This window comes from Papaver somniferum, chromosome 9, assembly GCF_003573695.1.
Source record: "Papaver somniferum cultivar HN1 chromosome 9, ASM357369v1, whole genome shotgun sequence".
Taxonomy (NCBI): Eukaryota; Viridiplantae; Streptophyta; class Magnoliopsida; order Ranunculales; family Papaveraceae; genus Papaver; species Papaver somniferum.
Genome location: NC_039366.1, coordinates 81554207 through 81576035, shown reverse-complemented (window position 1 = coordinate 81576035; position 21829 = coordinate 81554207). Strand labels below are relative to the sequence as shown.

Genomic DNA, 21829 nt, shown 5'->3' with positions numbered 1-21829 from the left:
TATTGGTTTTAAAATGAATGATTTTTTAGGGACCATGATTTTTTTGAGGGGACCATGGTTTCATTAGGCCACCTTCCCTATAGTGATAAGGGGTGTCCTAAAATGTTGAAATGACTAACTTATCCTTAACCTAATTTAATTTAAAACCAACCTAATAACCACCTATATATATATATATAACCACCACCTCCTCCCACCACCACCGCCCACCACCGCCGATTACCACCACCACCACCTCCGATTATCACCACCACCAACCACCGATTACCACCACCACCACCACCGCCCACCACCGTCTATTACCACCACAACCACCTCCAATTATCACCACCACCAACCACCGATTACCACCACCATCACCGCCTATTTAAGAAATGTAACAACATCAATGCAATCACAATTAAGTTCAGTTACATAATAATTTTATCGAGTATAAAAGACGCCAGCCGCAACCTGATTCTGCCATGGGACCACTCCAGATGTATTTTCCAACAAACCCTTCGCTTTAATTTGATTTTGATTGCTTCAATCGAATAGAAATCATCAAAATAGGGTTTTAATAGGAGTTACAGAGTCATGTTCGGTTAGGTCGATTTTCCAAAAAACCCTAGTTTACTAACTGAACTTCTTGAAAATGAAGAACACGAAGAACAATTCAGTTCTATTGGATTTAAAACTAAGTCACCGAACTCTCTGTTCGGTTGTTTCGCAAAAAAATTTAAAATTACAAAGTAACCGAACTCCACCCTTAGAACCGGAAAAAAACAAATCCAGTCTAACCGAACTGTTGTTGTGGCCACTATGTTGAGTTCCAAAATAACCAAACTTAGCCAATAGAGTTCGGTTTGTTCGCAAAAAATTTTAAAACTACAAAGTAACCGAACTTAGCCAATAGACGCTGGAACTTCACATTTTTTTGTTTGTTAAGTTAGGTAACTTCACAATTTTATCGCAGAAACCGAACTCAGAGTTGGTTGGTTAGTTGTTAGGTTCAAGTTTGCGAAAGAACCGAACTTTTTAAACTTATATACTTATATTACGTAAAGTTCGGTTAGATCAAAAGTGCATGCAGTTTGCGAACCAACCGAACTTTGTACACCAAAGTTCGGTTAGTTGAGAACCAACCGAACATAACGCTGTAACTCCTAGAAATTATTAGAGAGTTCGGTACCCTGCGTGTTTGGAACAAGTAACCGAACTACACTTTCAGATGAGTTCGGTTACTTGTTCATCTCACGGGGCAACCGAACTACAGCTTCATATGAGTTCGGTTACTTGTTCTTCATATAAATTAACCGAACTACAACTTCAAATGAGTTCGCTTACTTGTTATTCATATAAAGTAACCGAACTGTTCAAAATCCAGTTCAAATCCGGATCATTTTGAAGATTAACAAATATTCTAGGAGAGGATGGAGATGAAGAATCAGATGAGTTTTCATCATTTGAATACTCAAACTTAGTAAATTGGAAAAAAAAATTATTTTCCATGTTTTTCTCCTTCATCTTCTCTAACTCTACTCTCTCAATAATTCTACTCAACTAATAATAAACCCATCTTTTAATTTAATCTCAGTAATTATTTTTAACTAAATCATTCTCTAATTATAACTTAAAATTAATTAAGAGGGTAGATTAGATATTAAATAAATAACTAGATATGTGGTGATCTAGAATTATTTCTAATGCCTTTACCCAAAATAAAACCATGGTCTCAAAAAAAAAAAACCATGGTCCCAAAAAATCGTTCTTTCAAATTCTGGTTCCATTTCTTGGTGATGCTCAAACCCACGAATTAGTGGAACACACTTATCCCGGCCTCTGACAATTGAGGATTCTTTCCCTCAGCAAGACGACAAGTGCCAGTGAAGCACAAGCATTTTTCTAATAATAATAAAAAAATATCTGTTCTGTGGAAGAGCTAGAATTTTGGTTGTTGTTGGTATCTGTGTTTGGTTTGAGTACACCAGAAGTCAATCATACGTTTCTTCTGTACTGTCGGTGGTAGTGATTCACTGTATCATCCAATCACAATACATACACAGCTGGGAGGGGTAGATCTACCATCGCTTTCACTTCTCCTCCTTCTTCATCACTTCGCTCCTTTTTAAAGCATTTACGTTTACATTCTAGAGAAAGAGAGGGAGAGAGTTTTGTGTGGAAGTAGAGAGCTAGCCACAGCTCGATTTCTTCATTTCTGGCGGTGTTGAATTAGATATTTTGTTAGATCGTTGGGTACAGGGTACAATTTTCATTCATTTCCTGATTCTCTTATTATTGACAAATTCTTTCTTTTCTTAAAGTTTGTTTCTGAATTGCAGATTTCGTTGTTACAAAGAGGAATTTGAGTGAAATGTGTTGAATCTAGTAACTCTGTGAGTGAATTTAGCTCCGGGACTTTGATCTCAATGGCGACGGACGGCGTGGTTAGTATTTGCGTAATTAATTATACTAGATTAGATTTGGTTAATTATTAAAGTAATTGTTCGAGATTCGAGGTTGTAGATTGTTAAAATTTAATTTGCTTGTATGTCGTAGTTCTATTTAGATCTAGTACTTAATCAGTCCAATTTGCTAAATGAAGATGATTTTCTATTTGTTCAGCCAAAACATGCGAAAAACCTAGGGGGTCAAGTATGTCAGATCTGCGGTGAAGATGTTGGTAGAACTTTAGATGGAGATCTTTTTGTTGCATGTGATGTTTGTGCATTCCCAGTCTGTAGACCTTGTTACGAGTACGAGAGGAAAGATGGAAATAAGTCTTGCCCTCAATGCAAGACCGGATACAAGAGAATCAAAGGTTTGTTTATTTCAATCTCAGAAAATATTTCTTGGACTGAATACTTTGAATTGTGGGAATGACGTGATAATTGGATATTAAATATCAGGAAGTCCTCCAATTCGTGGTGATGAAGAGGATGGTGTTGATGCAAATGATGTAACAAGTGATTTTAGTTATCCTTCTGAGAATCAAGACCAGAAGCAGAAGATAGCAGAACGAATGCTGAGCTGGCATATGACTTATGGTCGAGGAGAGGATGTTAGTGCTCCAAATTATGATAAAGAAGTTAATCATAATGATATCCCTTTGCTCACCCATCGCCAGATGGTAAGTCAACATTCATTACTTGGTAATATTCTAGTCCCTTATAGAATGTTGCATTAGCTACTGGGTGAGTATAATGCCACTACTTATTAGGTTCTACAGGAATATACATTGCTACCATCACGTCGTGCTTTTGGAGCAACTGATACACACATAGCGTCAAATCTTAGTTGTCAAGATGTCGTGTTTAGTTATTTAGACTTACTCACCACATACTATAGGTAGTCAGAAATATATATGTATTAAGGGAGAACACTTTTTCCTAGCCCAAGTTTCATAGTCCACTTTTTTGCCCAACACACATGTCTCAACTTGATTCCCATTCGGGTCATTACATGGGATCCACAAGGGTTGATGGTACGTTTATCAGGGTTTTAGTCTGGAAGAGTCAATCGAATGTCGCCACATGGTGGACTAGAAAGCACCCATTTCGGCAACTAGTGTATTAAGTTACTAACGATGATTATCTCTCTCAGGTTTCTGGTGAGTTGTCAGTGACTTCTCCTGACCGTCTTTCAATGGCTTCTCCTGACAATAATGGAGGAAAGAGAGTTCATACGCTTCCATATTCGGTTGATGTCAACCAATCACGTAATTAACTTAAACATCTGAATGTTCTTTCAGTTATGCATGTGTTGTTTAAATACTGATTCTACCCTTTTTCGGGGTATTCTTTATGCAGCTAATGTCAGAGTTGTAGATCCAGTAAGGGAGTTTGGTTCTCAAGGATTTGGCAATGTAGCCTGGAAAGAAAGAGTTGATGGATGGAAGGTGAAACAAGAGAAGAACATTGTTCCTATGAGCATTGGTCATGCCACGTCTGAAGGCCGAGGAGGCGGAGATATTGATGCCAGCACCGATGTGCTTATGGATGATGCCTTACTGTTGAGTTTCCATTACCTGATATCTGAATTTTATTATTTTAAATCTTCTTAATGTGGACATTGACATCGGTGTTCCCTGTACATTAATATGCTTATAATTTCAAGGAGTAGTGTTTGACTTGGTACCTAAGCTCATCATTAGGCCGTTTTCATTTTATTTTAATTTTTTCCCTTGCAGGAACGATGAAGCACGCCAGCCTCTTTCGAGAAAAGTTGCTATTCCCTCTTCTAGGATTAATCCTTACAGGATGGTCATTGTTTTGCGGCTTGTTGTTCTCTGCATTTTCTTGCACTATCGTCTAACAAATCCCGTGACAAATGCCTATCCATTGTGGTTGATATCTGTGATATGTGAGATTTGGTTTGCTGTATCATGGATATTGGATCAGTTTCCTAAATGGCTTCCAATAAATCGTGAGACATATCTTGACAGGCTTTCTATTAGGTAAAAACATGTATTATTTTGAAAATTTTATAGTCAATGCTTGAAGTTTGAAATTTGCCACTACAGTGTTAGATGGTTTTTTCTCTTCTGCTATCTTTTCTGATAAAAAACATAAATGTAAAACAGATATGAACGAGAAGGAGAGCCATCACAACTTGCTTGTGTGGACATATTTGTCAGTACTGTCGATCCATTAAAGGAGCCTCCCCTTGTCACCGCAAATACTGTCCTATCTATTCTTGCTGTTGACTACCCAGTCGACAAAGTTTCCTGTTATGTATCTGATGATGGAGCTGCAATGTTGACATTTGAAGCCTTGTCTGAAACTTCCGAGTTTGCTAGAAAATGGATTCCTTTCTGCAAGAAATACAGTATAGAACCTCGAGCTCCAGAATGGTACTTTGCCAAGAAGGTTGACTACTTGAAGGACAAAGTTCATCCATCATTTGTCAAGGATCGCAGAGCAATGAAGGTTAGTGGAGCCTCTCTCTCTCTCTCTCTATATATATATATATATATATTTTTTTTTTTTATTTTCCTGGGTTTATGATAATATTGCCCTTGCCACCTACGTTATAGAGGGAGTATGAGGAGTTTAAAATTCGCATCAACGGGCTTGTTGCGAAAGCAGTAAAAATCCCTGATGAAGGTTGGGTCATGCAAGATGGAACACCATGGCCTGGAAATAATACAAGAGATCATCCAGGTATGATCCAGGTTTTCTTGGGTCATAGTGGAGGACTTGATAGTGATGGCAATGAACTACCACGGTTAGTTTATGTGTCTCGTGAAAAACGTCCAGGTTTCCAACACCACAAAAAGGCTGGTGCGATGAATTCACTTGTAAGTAGCTCAACATCCACTACTTGAACGTACTTAAGATGGACCATAAATATTTGACAAGCAACATAATTGTTTCTACAGGTTCGTGTGTCAGCTGTCCTTACTAATGGACCCTACATGCTAAATCTTGATTGTGATCACTACATAAACAACAGCAAGGCGCTGCGAGAGGCTATGTGTTTTCTAATGGACCCAAACCTTGGAAAAAGCGTGTGTTATGTTCAGTTTCCTCAGAGATTTGATGGAATTGATAAAAACGATCGATACGCCAATAGGAATACTGTGTTCTTTGATGTAAGTATTCCCCTGGCTGCTTTTCTCTTTAAACATAAGATTGGAGGGTGTCTGCAACCAAGTGTATGTTCAGTTGTCAGCAATTATCTGCTTTACTTGCACATCCTAGTGAGGCTTGTATCTGCAACCAAAACTAAGTGATGAATCCTTTCACCGTGTGGTGCATTCTTTTTATATTCCCAGACTCTAGTATGCATTATATTAGAATATGTTTATCTGCTATTGTGGTTTCCTTTCAAGTTTGGTAATGGTTCTCTTGTTTTGTCCTTGTTCAATTCCAGATCAATTTGAGAGGCTTAGATGGTATACAAGGCCCGGTTTATGTGGGTACAGGATGTGTCTTCAATAGAACAGCTTTATATGGTTATGATCCCCCCATTAAGCCTAAACATAAGAAACCCGGTTTTTTGAACTCATGTTGCGGTGGATCCCGTAAGACAACTTCCAAATCCAAAAAGTCCGACAAGAAAAAATCGAGCAAGCATGTGGATCCTACTGTGCCAATATTCAACCTAGAAGATATAGAAGAGGGAGTCGAAGGTGTGTTCTTTTCAGCGATTACTAATAGATTCCTCATTGATTTCTTGTTTCCTAATACTTTTGAACATAGGATATGTGCTGCTGACAGAATACGTCATCATCAGAAAGATCCACTCCCCCTTCTCCAAGAATAACGGAATTATTAGAGTGTGAGGGAGGGATGGCATTATCTCTCTAGTAATGCCACCTTCTTTTAACTTGTTTTTTCTTATTTTAAACTGGTTACATTCTAAAAATTGAAATGCCTCTACTTGCAAATACTAGAATCAGGTTATAGTATTAGCTCATGCGGAAACTATTAGATGACATTCATGTGGCAGACTTGGCTAGGTTCCTTATGTTCACTTTTAACTCCATAGTGAAACCTGAATGATTTTAATTTTACTGGTGAGTGACCTTTATAATCCACTAGTTTTAGACAGTTAAAGGAACAAATAGAGGATACAGTTAGCGCCCAAATTGATTTCGTTTTATTAGTGCTGCTGCAAATGTTTAAAAACATATATAGAGCATTAAGTTGTCACTCATGGTCTCCGATGTTCGCTATGAATCCAGGTTCTGGATTTGACGATGAGAAGTCATTGCTCATGTCACAGATGACATTGGAGAAAAGGTTTGGTCAATCAGCGGTATTTGTTGCATCTACGCTTATGGAAAATGGTGGTGTTCCTCACTCAGCAACTCCCGAAATTCTTCTCAAAGAAGCTATCCATGTAATCAGCTGTGGGTACGAGGACAAGTCAGATTGGGGAAATGAGGTGTGTGAACGTTGCCTTCTCTTGCTTATTTTGTTGGTTTCTTTGTTCACTCTTCAGTTCTCTATTGTATTTAAAGTATTCCGTCGCGTTAACAAAATCCATATACACCGTATATCTTTTGGTGATATCAAGAACAAGGCTTCTTAATAATTATGGTGGATTCTGCAGATTGGATGGATTTATGGGTCTGTTACAGAGGATATTCTCACAGGATTTAAGATGCATGCTCGTGGTTGGCGATCGATTTACTGCATGCCTCCTCTTGCAGCCTTTAAGGGATCTGCTCCTATCAATCTTTCAGATCGTCTAAACCAAGTGCTGCGGTGGGCTCTTGGATCTGTAGAAATTCTTCTGAGTCGACATTGTCCAATATGGTATGGATATAGTGGAAGGTTGAAGTGGCTCGAGAGATTTGCATATATCAACACCACTATCTACCCAATTACTTCCATCCCACTTCTGTTTTATTGTACGTTGCCTGCTGTCTGTTTGCTCACTGGAAAGTTCATTATCCCAGAGGTAACTAAAACCATTATCCTACTGTTCTGTTGATATACATATAATTTAATTAGGTCTTTAAGAATCATGGAGTCCTGGCTTTTCAATATAAAAATTAATTATCTAGGTCCAAAATAGGTGATAACACATTAGTGCATTAGGCGTTTGCCCTTGTCAATGGAGGATCAAGGATAACTCTTGAATCCCCCCTTCAATATAGATTCTTTGTTTTAGTGTGTAGTTGCGCCATTCTTCACCACATCGGTAGAAAGATTATAGAATGAAAAACGGTTCAAGTATCACTAAATCTCATTGACATTTTGTGATTGCAGATTAGTAACATTGCCAGTATCTGGTTTCTCTCCCTCTTTCTTTCCATCTTTGCCACTGGTATATTGGAGATGAGATGGAGTGGTGTTGGGATAGACGAGTGGTGGAGAAATGAACAGTTTTGGGTTATTGGAGGTGTTTCAGCTCATCTGTTTGCCGTCATCCAGGGTCTTCTCAAGGTTCTTGCTGGTATAGATACGAATTTTACTGTTACATCTAAGGCGTCAGATGAAGACGGTGATTTTGCCGAGCTCTACCTGTTTAAATGGACGACACTACTAATTCCTCCGACAACTCTGCTCATTGTTAATTTAGTTGGATGTGTTGCCGGTATCTCTTATGCAGTCAACAGTGGATACTCATCATGGGGTCCTCTCTTTGGAAAACTGTTCTTCTCATTCTGGGTGATTGTTCATCTTTATCCTTTCTTAAAGGGTCTAATGGGGCGTCAGAACCGAACACCAACAATTGTGGTTGTATGGTCGATTCTTCTAGCTTCGATCTTCTCTCTGTTGTGGGTTCGTATTGATCCCTTCACCACCAAAGTAACTGGCCCAGATGTCAAGGAGTGTGGAATCAACTGCTAGAGATAGAAGAGTAAATATATGGATTTGATTTGATATTCTTCTATTTTGAGAAGCTTAAAGTAGCAGGACTTTGTTTAGTATTTAAAATGCTGGAGCTGCACTAGGAAAAGAGGTTTTGAAGTCTTAAAATTTATTTGTGAAGCATAAGTTAAATATATATTATGTATATTGTAGATAGGACAGTGAGAAATTAGCTGCCGATTGTGTTATTTGTTGTTGTATAATTTACATATGAAAATTGAAGGGACTAAACCTGTGCTGTTGCTTCTGTATTTGCATAATTAAGCACCTGAACCTGGACTTTTTGTTTTGTTTTTGTTGTCGGAATTCCCTGAAATTAGATCAAAACACTGGAAGGCCAGGAGTGGAGCATAAGTAGAGTTATGAATCTTCTGATGAGATCGGTATCCATAAGCGGAGTACTCAGTTACTTTTTAAACCAAAATGAGAGCTAGAAGTTTCAGCATATCACTTTCGTAGTGCTAGAAATTGACATATCTAATATCTTACTAATTCATTGAAAATTCTTTCTTGATAGAGTATTATTTGAAATGTGGTTTCTATTTATTTATAATATAGTCATCTAGATTAATGGTTACGTTCCAATGTCTACAAAAAGGGATAGACATACAAAATCTGTAGCCATCAAGAAATGGTTAAAAACTACACTTAGACTAAGTCTTATGGGGTGCTAGTCTAACAGCTAGATTAGCAGTCAGGACTACCTCCTAAGCAATGTAGTTAATATCGGATATCGGTTCATCTCGGCCGGGACCGATACACTGGTACGATTTTATATCGGGGATATTATCGTTGAAATATCGGTATAATATCGGTTCTAGATTTAGAGACTATAATTTTATATTAAACATTTTCTCCACACATTTTCGGATAAGATATAATAGATAACATCAATTTTATCAAAAAAACAAAAGAGTAACTTTAGTAACTTGCTTCGAGAGCTACATGCACCTCTACTACCACCTGGAAGACTTTCTTCGCCAAAATTAACCTTAAACTTTATAGAAAACGACCAATATCGTCTCATATCGGGAAATGTAGGAAAATTTCGTATCTACCGATACGGCCGATATTTGACCAAAACGGCCGATATTCGGCCGATACGGCCGACATTATCGGGCGAATATCGTATCCCCTATATCCTTCTTATCGTATCGTTCTGGGCCGATATCCGAAATATCCCCGATATATCGGCCGATACGGCCGATATTGACTACATTGCTCCTAAGTCTTATGGGATTGCTAATCTAGCAGCTAGATTAGCAGTCCACGTCAGCCCAACGCTGAATGGTTCAGCGCTTTAAATCTCAGCCGTCCGATCAAAAATAATCTCTCAAAAATAATCTCTCAACGCTGAACCATTCCGCGAAAAGGTGGTTTTTCAAGCGCTGAACTATCTAGCATGCAAGTTCACATTCTAGCAATTGGTAGGAGAGAGAACTAGTGTTAACTTTTTTGCCACACTTTTTTTTTTGAATTGCAACACTTGAGTGCTAATCTAGCACCTCCAATCTAGCCCAAGTCTCATCACAATTTTCAATTGTCCCGCATGTCCGCATCAAATCAAAGTCAAGTCCCACCGTCGCCAGATAAACAAATTTCGGTTAGTCCAGTTGGACTGTTGTATTCAAAACTCAAAAGTTCATAATTTTAACCTTATTAAACATAGCTTAATTGGGGGCCATAACTTCTAATTGGGGGCCATGCACTACTGGACAAAAAAGGTCACCCAATCCTAATTTGGATCACCCCTTAAAAAAATATTTTCTAAATGGCAAAACTGCCCTTATATGATTAGTATTAGGAATTAATTAGTTTGATTAGTATGGTAACTGTATTTAGATTAAAATATGATTTTAGGAAAAAAATTGTGGAAAATGTGTTTTATGTGTTTTATGTGTTGAGAAGAAGAGGAGGAGTTTTGAGAGGAAAACCTAGGGTTTTTACAAATGAATGATTCAAGTAGAGGGAATGAGATTGGTGAAGCTTCAAATAACAACAATGATTGTGTTGATGGTAAGATTGTCTCAACTAATGATATGGGTTGGATGTTTGATGAGGAGATGTTGATAGAGGAAGGCATGAACAATGGTTGGAATGAAGATCCCATTGCTCAAGATGAAGGATCCAACACTCAAAATGAGGAACCCCAAGTCCAAAACAATCAGGTAAACTTCATATACTCTTCAAATTGTTTGAATGGTGCTCCAAGTGGTCGATTGATGGCCACCATTGAAACATCCAGTTTTAGGGTCGTTATAGTCGGGTGTAGGATAAACTAACGACTCTCTGTAGTCGTCAGCCTTTTTGAGATTATTTTGACGACTTTCACCTGCAACTTTTACATGTTATGAAAAATCGCTAGCGTTGTTTGATGAACATTGACGACTCTTTCAGCTAGGTCACGCAGAGTCGTTAGTCTTTTTTCGCCTCTATCCAGAAATATTATAAACACTGACGACTCTATCCAGAAATATGCTTTCCATCTCCTGGATGTTTTGAGAAAAATGGTCGTTAGATCTCTATTTGAGGATATTAACGACTCTGTGTGTTGAAGTGGTAAATACAATTAGGGTCGTCAAAGTACTATAAAACGAAGATGACGACCCTTGGTATGAGGAAGAGAAATGTTGTCTGCATTGGAGTACTACATGGTTCTGACGAGCATACTTGAAAACATAGTATTTTCAACAAACACAGGAGTTACCAAACATAAAAGTACTCGAAACAAAAACTCCAAACCAAACACAGAAGTTGTTTCAACACACACTTAAGTTCAATTCATAAAGTAAAATTAACATAAGTTGAAGTCGACCATCTCGACCTCGACCACCACCTTACTGCCTCTTGGTTCGGTGATAGAAAATGATACCTCACTAGGCCTTCTTCCGCGCAATGGACCGGCAAGTAAGTATTTATCGTTGCGGGGAGGTTTCGAAGGAGGAGTTATCGTGATTTCAACCTTGTCTTTCGTTTTCTTGTCACTACATTCCAAACACGATTTTTTTTATATAAGACATCAACTTTATCTCTATCAGTTAAAGAGTCGTCAATGATATGCTCTAACAAACTAACGACTATTCATTACAAAGTAACGACTGTAATTTATAAGGTAACGACTCTTTGCAAAAATTGGACAGTAAGGATGATTTTGGTCCTTAAAGGGTCGTTAAAGATTAAACTTGGGTCGTCAAGCAAGTAACTGCCGACCCTATAAAAGAGATGACGACTCTAGGGATTATAGATTACTGACGACTCTAGTCTAGGGATTATATACTACTGACCACTCTATCGTTTTCTCCAACAGAAGGCAGTTCAAGTTCAACCCAGAGTCGTTACGCACTAATTTGGGGTCGTCAAACTACAGTCGTCATCTTCAACCTAATAGGGCGACGACTCTATTCTAGGACACAAAAGGTCGAAGTAGCAGAACAAGAGTCGTCATATTTACACTAACAGGTTAACGATTTTTCATAGAAAAAGCATGCAATGTAAGAGTCGTTAGGGTATTATTTCTTCGATACTAACGACTCTCACTCTGTAACTTCTATTTTTCAGATACCAATCTCGATTACACAATCAAAAAGCAACCAAAACATCGAATATGAGGTGCGTTTTCCCCCGTACACCTTTGCATTCACCGTATCTACAAAATTAGGAATTTGAAGTGCTTTGCGAGCGGTTTGTTTTGTTTTAGCCATATTTGTAGAAGAAGTTAATCGTCGATTAAAGTTTTATCATCGACGATTACGCGATGAATCGGTTCGAAGAATTTTCCTCGGTGGAGATGGAGTCGTTAATGGTGGAGGTGGAGAAGAGAAAGGGAGGAGAGGAAGATGAAGATGAAAAGAGAAACTGATTTTCTCGTTGATTTAATTAGGATATATAGATTAGGGACCTTAATTAGGATAGTTAATTAGTGAAACTGATTTTCAATTAGTGAAGGATAAAATTGTATATTCATATTGCGATATTTACACCCCTGAAAATTTTGGGGGGCAAACAAAATTCCATGGCCCCCAATTAGAAGTTATGCCCCCAACTAAACTAGGTTATTAAAATACTCCGGTAGGTAGTTTTGGGCTTGGGGCCTCTGCGTAGTTTAAGAAGTTTTAAATCTAGCAGCAGTAGCGGATCCTTTGGTCTCACACCGACGGCGGTGTCGAACCATACGTCACTGTCTCTTTCTGTCTCCTGCGCACACTCTCTAATGTCGGTGGACTTCACAGTTTACAGCTTGGACTTGAAACTGTCTCTTCCTCCTCTTTGATTTCTTTCCCTCTCTCTCCTTTTATAAATTAGAAAGTAGAGAGGGAGAGTGTGAAGGAAATTTCCCAGGGGAATCAAGAAGCAGATACAGATCAAATTCTTCATCTGCGGGGATTCTCATTGTTTTGCATCACCGTCTACAAGGTACACCATTATGATTCTTATTACTTTGAATTTGAATCAACATTTGGTACAAGTTCTCATTATTTTATGGAAATTCATTTCATAGTAATCGCAGATTTTATTGTTCCACTGTAGGAATGTGCATTTGAGAAGTTTTCTTTTGAGTTTCGTTGGAGGTCAAAGAGATCTCCTGGTCTCAAATGGAGGCCACGGTTAGTATTTTGTTATACATATTGCTTATGGTGTTAGTTCTTTTTATTGTCTGTTCAATCAAATCAGATCTAGTTTTGTATTCGAATGGATGTGAATGTTGCTAAATTTGAGTCAATTGTTTGTGAAATCAGGCAAAACATGTGAATAATCTAGGAGGACAGGTTTGTCAGATCTGTGGTGATGATGTTGGTAGAATCTCAGATGGACAACTATTTGTTGCTTGTGATGTTTGTGCATTCCCGGTCTGTAGACCTTGTTATGAATACGAGAGGAAAGATGGAAACCAGTCTTGCCCTCAGTGCAAAACTAAATACAAGAAAATTAAAGGTTTGTTAACCAGAGATCATATGTCTTTTTCTGGTGCATTCAAAGTGTTTGAAAAAAATATAATAATCTGATCTGGGTTGCAATATTTAAATTCCAGGAAGTCCTCCAATTCGTGGCGACGAAGAAGATGGTGATGCAAATGACGTAGCTAGTGATTTCAGTTATCCATCTGAGAATCAGGATCAAAAACAGAAGATTGCTCAACGAATGCTCAGCTGGCACATGACTTATGGACGAGGAGAGGATGTTGCCGCTCCGAACTATGACAAAGAAGTTTCTCATAATGATATTCCTAGGCTCACTAGTGGTCAGATGGTACGTCTAAATTTATTCATTTAGTAATACATGAACCATCCATTATATGATGAGCAATCACAATGCTGTAGATTGTAATCAAGTCTGTGTTAGATTCTCTGAAAATGCGTTCACCCTTTTTAGACGTAGACTCCAGGGTCTCTGTAAATATGTTGTTACTTCTCTCTGACAGTTTGAGTTATTGGAGTAAGTGGTTATTAACTAAGATATTATTTCTCAGGTTTCAGGAGATTTGTCAGTGGCATCTCCTGACCGTCTTTCCACAGCATCTCCTGATAATAGTGGAGGGAAGCGAATTCGTTCGCTTCCATATTCAGTTGATGCTAATCAATCACGTATGTAATTCACATGTCTAAAGTGTTTTTAATTTATGTGTTGGTTGTTTAAATTACTTACTCTAACTTCTGATGGGGAATTCCTTCTGCAGCTAATGTTAGGGTTGTAAATCCAGTAAGGGAGTTTGGTTCACAAGGGTTTGGTAATGTAGCCTGGAAAGAGAGGGTTGATGGGTGGAAGGTTAAACAGGAGAGGAACATTGTTCCTATGAGTGCTGCTCAAACTGCCTCTGAAGGCCGGGGTGGTGGAGATATTGATGCGAGCACTGACGTATTTATGGATGATGCCTTACTGTTGAGTTTTTAACCCTTGCTTACATGTGGTTTTCTTAATTTAGAAGAAAGTTCCAGACTCTAGCCGTTTACAAAAAGATATTCAGTTTATCTTGGGTGTACATTTAGTAGCTTATCTCCTCTTGGCGTTATGGGAAAATTTGCATGATGCAAATGAGACAAGGGCCTTAATTTGTTAAGAGCAGTGTTAGATCTGATTTTATATCCGTCGACTGTATAAATCCAAACCAAAAAAGTCTGTCTCATACTCCAACTGCAGGCACACGCACAAACACCAACCCCGGACCGTCATATTCCTATCAGTGTCTGAAAAGCAAATCTAAGTCACAATCCAATTGCTTCATAAAAAGTAGAAGTTCTATGTAATATTATCCATGACTCCATCTCCATTGACATGCTGAGAGTGCTGATGAATAACTTGGTTCCTGATTGTTAACTTGTTGCTTTTTTAACTTATAGGAATGACGAAGCGCGCCAGCCTCTTTCAAGAAAGATACCTATTGCGTCTTCGAGAATTAATCCATATCGGATGGTTATTGTCGTGCGTCTTGTTGTTCTTTGCATTTTCTTACACTACCGTTTAACAAATCCTGTGCCCAATGCCTATCCTTTGTGGTTGACATCTGTTATATGTGAGATATGGTTTGCGATATCATGGATACTGGATCAGTTTCCTAAATGGCTCCCAATAAACCGTGAGACGTATCTTGACAGGCTCTCTATTAGGTAAACATTTTCTCTGATATGGTATTTATCTAGTGTCATTGATCTCCAGAGGAATGTGTCTTTGTCATTGCTCACAATTGAAAATTGCCACTACAGCATCCCATCATTTCTTTCGAATTTTTTAGAGCTCTGATGAAGTGTAAAATGGATAACAGATATGAACGAGAAGGAGAGCCATCACAACTTGCTTCTGTGGACATATTTGTCAGTACTGTCGATCCTTTAAAGGAGCCTCCCCTTGTCACAGCAAATACTGTCCTATCTATTCTTGCAGTTGACTACCCAGTCGACAAAGTTTCTTGTTATGTATCTGATGATGGAGCTGCAATGTTGACATTTGAAGCCCTGTCTGAAACTTCTGAGTTCGCTAGAAAATGGGTTCCTTTCTGCAAGAAATACAGTATCGAACCTCGAGCTCCAGAGTGGTACTTCGCCAAGAAGGTTGACTACCTGAAGGATAAAGTTCATCCATCATTTGTCAAAGATCGCAGAGCAATGAAGGTTCTTAGCGCATATATCCCTCTGTTCTCTGTTCCCATGTCACTCTGTCCCTCCCTCACATTGTTTATTTTGTTGTTGTATGTTACAGAGAGAGTACGAGGAATTTAAGATTCGTGTCAATGGTCTTGTTTCAAAAGCAATAAAAATCCCTGATGAAGGATGGGTCATGCAAGATGGAACACCATGGCCTGGAAATAACACAAGAGATCATCCAGGAATGATCCAGGTCGGTACATTTTCTATTCTTTATTGTTAAGTCCATTCCAGATTTTAATTAGGTTAATCAATTCCTTAATTGTGAATAATCATATTTCGTAAAACGTGTACTTATCAGTTCAGTTGATCACTTTTTATATAGATATGAAGTTTTTGTGTCAAATGTGCATTTTCACTGTTTAGAGTGTTCTTTTTCTATTGTATGATTCAGCATATGTTTCTCAGTTTCATAATTCCTTTTCCCACGGTTTATTTCTCTCCTTATTTAAATGCAGTATGCTGGTGTTGGTTATTAATAGAATGCAATTGTCAGATTGGGTCACACTTCCATCAGCTTTATTGTGTCCTCAAACTGAAAAATGTCACTGTTTGCAGGTTTTCTTGGGTCATAGTGGAGGACTTGATACTGATGGTAATGAGCTACCTCGGTTAGTTTACGTTTCTCGTGAAAAACGCCCAGGCTTCCAACACCACAAGAAGGCCGGTGCAATGAATTCACTTGTAAGTAGTCACATACCTACTGATTGAACTCATCTAAAGTTTGTCATATTATTGTGACAAGCAGCCTAACTGTTGCTGAACAGGTTCGGGTGTCAGCAGTCCTTACAAATGGACCCTACATGTTGAATCTTGATTGTGATCACTACATAAACAACAGCAAGGCGTTGCGAGAGGCTATGTGTTTTATGATGGACCCAAACCTCGGAAAATCTGTTTGTTATGTGCAATTTCCTCAGAGATTTGATGGAATTGATAGAAATGATCGGTATGCCAACAGGAATACTGTGTTCTTCGATGTAAGTTCTTTCTGGCGCAACAATCCACTTACAAATTGTAATTTGTCCAGGCTGTAATTTGCTCTATGAATTTATCAGATTTGGAAACTACCAAAGCTGATACATTTCTCTTTATCAATATGTTTCATTCTTTTGTAGTTTTAGAGCAAAGACTGCATCCATGTACGACATAAACTGGACTGCTGTGTTTGTCTGCACATTTTTTTGCTTGCTAGTATTGTGATAGGTCTCTTGTTTTTGGTTTCCAGATCAATTTAAGAGGCTTAGATGGTATCCAAGGCCCTGTTTATGTGGGTACAGGATGTGTCTTCAACAGAACAGCATTATATGGTTATGAACCTCCCATTAAGCCTAAACATAAGAAACTAGGGTTTTTGAACTCCTGTTGCGGTGGATCACGAAAGAAGACTTCCAAATCTAAAAAGACGTCCGACAAGAAGAAATCAGGCAAGCATGGGGATCCAACTGTGCCAGTATTTAATCTAGAAGATATAGAAGAGGGAGTTGAAGGTAGGCCAGTTATTTCTTAAACGTTTCTTTCTGCTAGATAAATTTATAACTGGGAGTTTCTTCATCGATTTTCTGTTTCCTTTATTACCTTCTCTATAGTATTGTTACCTTCTCTTACTAGGTTCACTTTATCCCTGTTTTACACTGTATATAGTGATTAAATATTGTTACCTTCTCTTACTAGGCTCACTTGCCCTGTTTTACACTAAATATGGTGATAGATAAAGTATAGGAGTACCTGTGCTTCCTAATATGTCTTGTGGAATCATTGGATTTTAATATCAGTTCAAAAAATGGGTTTCTTCATAAGTTAACTAATCCTCCTACGTCCCTACCCACCCCCATCAAATGATTTTCAACACTTAGTACCCGAATTGGTCATTTCAGTTTTGTTATTTATATATTTTTTTCAATCTAATATATAAGATTTGATTTTTTTTTTTTGAAAAACCAGGTTCTGGATTTGATGATGAGAAGTCATTGCTTATGTCTCAGATGACCCTGGAAAAAAGGTTTGGCCAATCAGCAGTATTTGTTGCATCTACATTGATGGAAAACGGCGGTGTTCCTCATTCAGCAACTCCTGAGGTTCTTCTGAAAGAAGCTATTCATGTCATTAGTTGTGGATATGAAGACAAGTCAGACTGGGGAGCTGAGGTGGGTGCTCATATTTCTCCCTTTTTGCTTTGGTTGAATTCTTTTTTTTCTTTCTCCCATTCCATATACTAGTAGAAATTACATAAGAATCACCTAATCCCTTATAAATTATCCTCAGAGTCTTCTTGAGAATTTATATATCACTTCATTGCATAATGAAGTTAGTTGTAGAAGTAAACATTACGTCCTATCTAAAATCTAAAGTTAGCTCCACACATTTCTTGAGGTTTCTAACGAGCTTTGATGAATTCTACAGATAGGATGGATTTACGGGTCTGTTACAGAAGATATTCTCACAGGGTTCAAGATGCATGCTCGTGGTTGGCGGTCGATTTACTGCATGCCTCCTCTTGCAGCCTTCAAGGGATCTGCTCCCATCAATCTTTCAGATCGTCTAAACCAAGTGCTTCGATGGGCTCTTGGTTCAGTCGAGATTCTTCTAAGTCGGCATTGCCCCATATGGTACGGATATAGTGGAAGGTTGAAATGGCTCGAGAGATTTGCATACATCAACACCACCATCTACCCAATTACTTCCCTCCCCCTTCTGGCATACTGTACGCTACCTGCCGTCTGTTTGCTCACTGGAAAGTTCATTATCCCAGAGGTAACGTAAACCACTGTTCTTCTCTTCATATCTAACTGTCCAAAACCAGAATACACGATAATACTAGTAATTATGGTTCATCGTTAGCATTGATCAAAACTGAAAGTCGGTTCTGGGATAAGTGTGCTGTCTGAACCCTGCATTTGGGAATGCTTTGGTTAGCCTTCACCCGTTCGGCACCACGTTGAATTATTATGTAGATTAAATATGGATTAAGTATCACTATAACTTACTGACATTTTGTGATTGCAGATTAGTAACATTGCTAGTATCTGGTTTCTTTCCCTCTTTCTTTCCATCTTTGCCACTGGTATATTGGAAATGAGATGGAGTGGTGTTGGGATAGACGAGTGGTGGAGAAATGAACAGTTTTGGGTTATTGGAGGTGTTTCATCCCATCTGTTTGCCGTCATCCAGGGTCTTCTCAAAGTCCTTGCTGGTATCGACACAAATTTCACCGTTACCTCCAAGGCATCAGATGAAGATGGGGATTTTGCTGAGCTCTACCTGTTCAAATGGACTACATTACTAATTCCACCCACAACTTTGCTCATAATCAACCTTGTTGGGTGTGTCGCCGGTATTTCTTACGCAGTCAACAGTGGATACTCGTCATGGGGTCCTCTTTTTGGAAAATTGTTCTTTTCTTTCTGGGTGATTGTTCATCTCTATCCTTTCTTGAAGGGTCTAATGGGACGTCAGAACCGAACACCAACAATTGTGGTTGTGTGGGCGATTCTTCTGGCTTCGATCTTCTCTTTGTTATGGGTTCGTGTCGATCCCTTCACTACCAGAGTAACTGGTCCAGATGTTAAAGAGTGTGGAATCAACTGCTAGAGATAAAAAAAATTATGATTTGATATACACATTTTTGAAGGCTAAAAGCAGCTCAAGCTGAATCAGGTACGATTTAGACTAGAAGTCTAAAATTCTTTGTTACTCTTCAGAAATTTATTCCTTGTGTACCAAAGTGTTTCAAAACATATCCCTGTAGTTTCAATCTACTAGAAATTCAGAAAATTATTCGTTCTTTACCCAAGTGTTCTAAAATTATCCTTGTAGTTTCACGCTACTTTGAATTCAAGTATGAGGAAGAGGTTCAATTTTTTTTCATAAATTATAAATTTACAAGTGGACTTGCACACTGCGATGCGGTGTTTGTATTTTTGCGCCATCAAGTTTGTTCATTAGCTATAAAGCCTATAATGTTTACATACTCTTTTGTCTCCCTTTTTTCCATTTTTTCCCATTATCCATTATAATTCATGTTACCTTTTTGGAGTATTCAATGATGTAAACTTTATATCAAGGGTGGTGGATGGAATTCTTTTTTTTTCCTGAAAGAAGTAGCTACTTTATTAAGAGATTATTTCTCTGGGTACAAGGTCTCCATCAAGTCATTCATTACAATTACATTGTGGAAATTTGGGCATGTGTGATCCCATATATTAGTGGTCAAGTTTGTGTTGTTGTTGTTTCCCGTTTGCAACTATTTCAATGCTGCGCAGTTTGTCAATCCATCTGCCGCCTGGTTTGATTCCCTATACACGTGCGCGATTACGTACCTATGAATTTGACGAAGGTGGCAGTGGATTTCCTTCATCATTGTCTGAATGATCCAAGGGGCTTGTGAGTTGTCCTGATTGATCATCGCCACCAGCACCGTGGAATCTGATTCAAAAAGGATATTCTTCCATTCTTTTGCCTGAGCCATTCTAATGGCCATCAGTAGGGCCCACGTTTCTGCCACCAACGCTGATGTTTTCCCAATTGGTGCTGCCATAGCCATTATGACCTCTCCTTGTGAATTTTTGCATATCCATCCTGCACCTGCAGTTTCTGGCTGGCCTCCTGGCTGGCTTTTACTCGCTCCATCCGTATTGATCTTAATCCATCCCGTAGTTGGTGCTACCCATCGAACCCAGATAACTCTGATACTTGTTCTTCTTGTTTGTTGGTCAACTGGTTGCTGTATTCTTGGCTGGTTGAGTAGTTTGTGTTTAATTGCCCGCTTGTACTCTTGTGCTAACATGGTCGAGATGTGGAAGATCTGATTTGGAGTTTGGATGATGTTGTTGTAGACCTTCGCATTTCTTGCTAGCCATATGTTCCATATCATGAAGCAACACGTTGTGAAGTGTTGTCTTGTGGATTTCAGATTCAAGAACTCGCTGAAGTTTGATGGTGCTTACACAACGACACGATGACGATGTAAAGTCGTGTTATGGGCAATGCCATTGTTGTTGTTGTTGACAATAGTATCTGGTACTGGGTGTGGTGGAAGTACTAAGCCATCATATGGGTTGTGAGTCCCATTGTTGGAGTTGTACTGAGCACACCAAAGTTCCCACACCTGCTTGGCTCTAGGACATGTAAAAAGGCAATGTTGGACGGTCTCCGTTTGGAGGTTACAAATAGGGCAACAATCATTGTCGGTGATGTTCCTATGTTGCAGTGCTGACAAGGTGGCTAATCCATCATGGCTGACTTTCCACAAGAAAAGTCTGATTTTTTGGGGACAGTCTGTTTTCCAAATCGTTTTGGAAAACTCTTCATGAAGCCTGTGGTTGACCTGAGGTTGTGCATTGATGTTGTTGGGTTGGATTTTAATTAGCACCTCATAGTGCTGTGTATTGTCCCTTTTTGGCGTGAGGCCAAATTGGTTTATCTGGGGTCGAGGGGTTTGAAATGTGTGTGCCTCTGATAACATCTCTCACCGTGGGTGTGAAAATCTGGTTGAGCAAATTAATGTTCCAAGTATAAGAGTGAGGTTCAATTAATGTACTAACCAGATTGTCTCCTGTGATGCCATATGAAACTGTGTTTGTCTGCATGGGTATCCACTTCTCATTAATTGTGGTTTAAGCGCCGTCACCTATTTGGATTCCATGATTGGCCTGCACAAAAGGCACCACTTTGGCAAGATTTTTCCAAGCCGGACTAGCTGCCACTGGTGGTTTTGGGATGCTTTTCAGTATATGATCATGTTGCATATATTTTGTCTTGTACATAGTGTTGCATATAGTATTTGGGTTGGCGTGTATTTGCCAGACCCTCTTACCTAGAAGTGCAAATTTATGTTTCCTTGAATTCCGGATTCCCAAACCTCCTTACTTGATTGGTAGATTGAGTTTCTCTTTTCTAATCATGCGTAGTTTCCTCGTGTTTTTGTCATGGCCCCAAAATAAATTTCTCGCAATCTTGTCAATCTTTTGATGTACATGTGCTGGCAACAGTTGGATTTGCATTACATGGTTGACAGTTGGTAGGAGGCTCGAGTTGATAAGTTGCCAGCGTCCTGCTTGATTGAGACATTTTGCCATCCAGCCTTGGACCTTCCTCTCTAGTCTTTGCAGCGTTGAGCAAATATGGGAGAAGAATTTCTTCCCTGTTTGAATTCAACTCCTAAATATTTAGGCGGGTTGTGAGTGGTAGGAATGTCAAAGGTGCTCGAGAGCCAATCTCTTGTATCCTGGCTTATATGTGGATGGTGTATAATGATCGATTTGTGCCTGCTGATTTCTTGTCCTGCTGACGTTGAATAAGTGTGTAAAATTTGTTTGAGGTTGTCGTAGGTGTTCTGATCAGCGGAGCATGTAATGAGCAAGTCATCAACATACATGAGGTGCAAGA

The 21829-nt window shown here is 38.8% G+C and overlaps 2 protein-coding genes across 2 annotated transcripts; both read left to right on the top strand.

Moving 5' to 3' along the window:
* Nucleotides 1-1921: 1921 nt before the first annotated feature.
* LOC113313682 (cellulose synthase A catalytic subunit 3 [UDP-forming]-like) lies at nt 1922-8596 on the top strand. Its single transcript, XM_026562476.1, has 14 exons — nt 1922-2242; nt 2322-2426; nt 2605-2800; nt 2889-3109; nt 3583-3697; nt 3789-3990; nt 4169-4435; nt 4562-4907; nt 5015-5278; nt 5360-5572; nt 5854-6112; nt 6668-6870; nt 7039-7389; nt 7701-8596. Exons 2-14 carry the CDS (start codon nt 2409-2411, stop codon nt 8283-8285), a joined length of 3240 nt encoding a protein of 1079 aa, XP_026418261.1. The 5' UTR covers nt 1922-2242; nt 2322-2408; the 3' UTR covers nt 8286-8596.
* Nucleotides 8597-12445: 3849 nt separating this feature from the next.
* LOC113310460 (cellulose synthase A catalytic subunit 3 [UDP-forming]-like) lies at nt 12446-19412 on the top strand. Its single transcript, XM_026559154.1, has 15 exons — nt 12446-12719; nt 12834-12910; nt 13043-13238; nt 13336-13553; nt 13774-13888; nt 13981-14182; nt 14642-14908; nt 15064-15409; nt 15498-15635; nt 16001-16126; nt 16210-16422; nt 16671-16932; nt 17387-17589; nt 17846-18196; nt 18449-19412. Exons 2-15 carry the CDS (start codon nt 12899-12901, stop codon nt 19031-19033), a joined length of 3234 nt encoding a protein of 1077 aa, XP_026414939.1. The 5' UTR covers nt 12446-12719; nt 12834-12898; the 3' UTR covers nt 19034-19412.
* Nucleotides 19413-21829: the final 2417 nt, after the last annotated feature.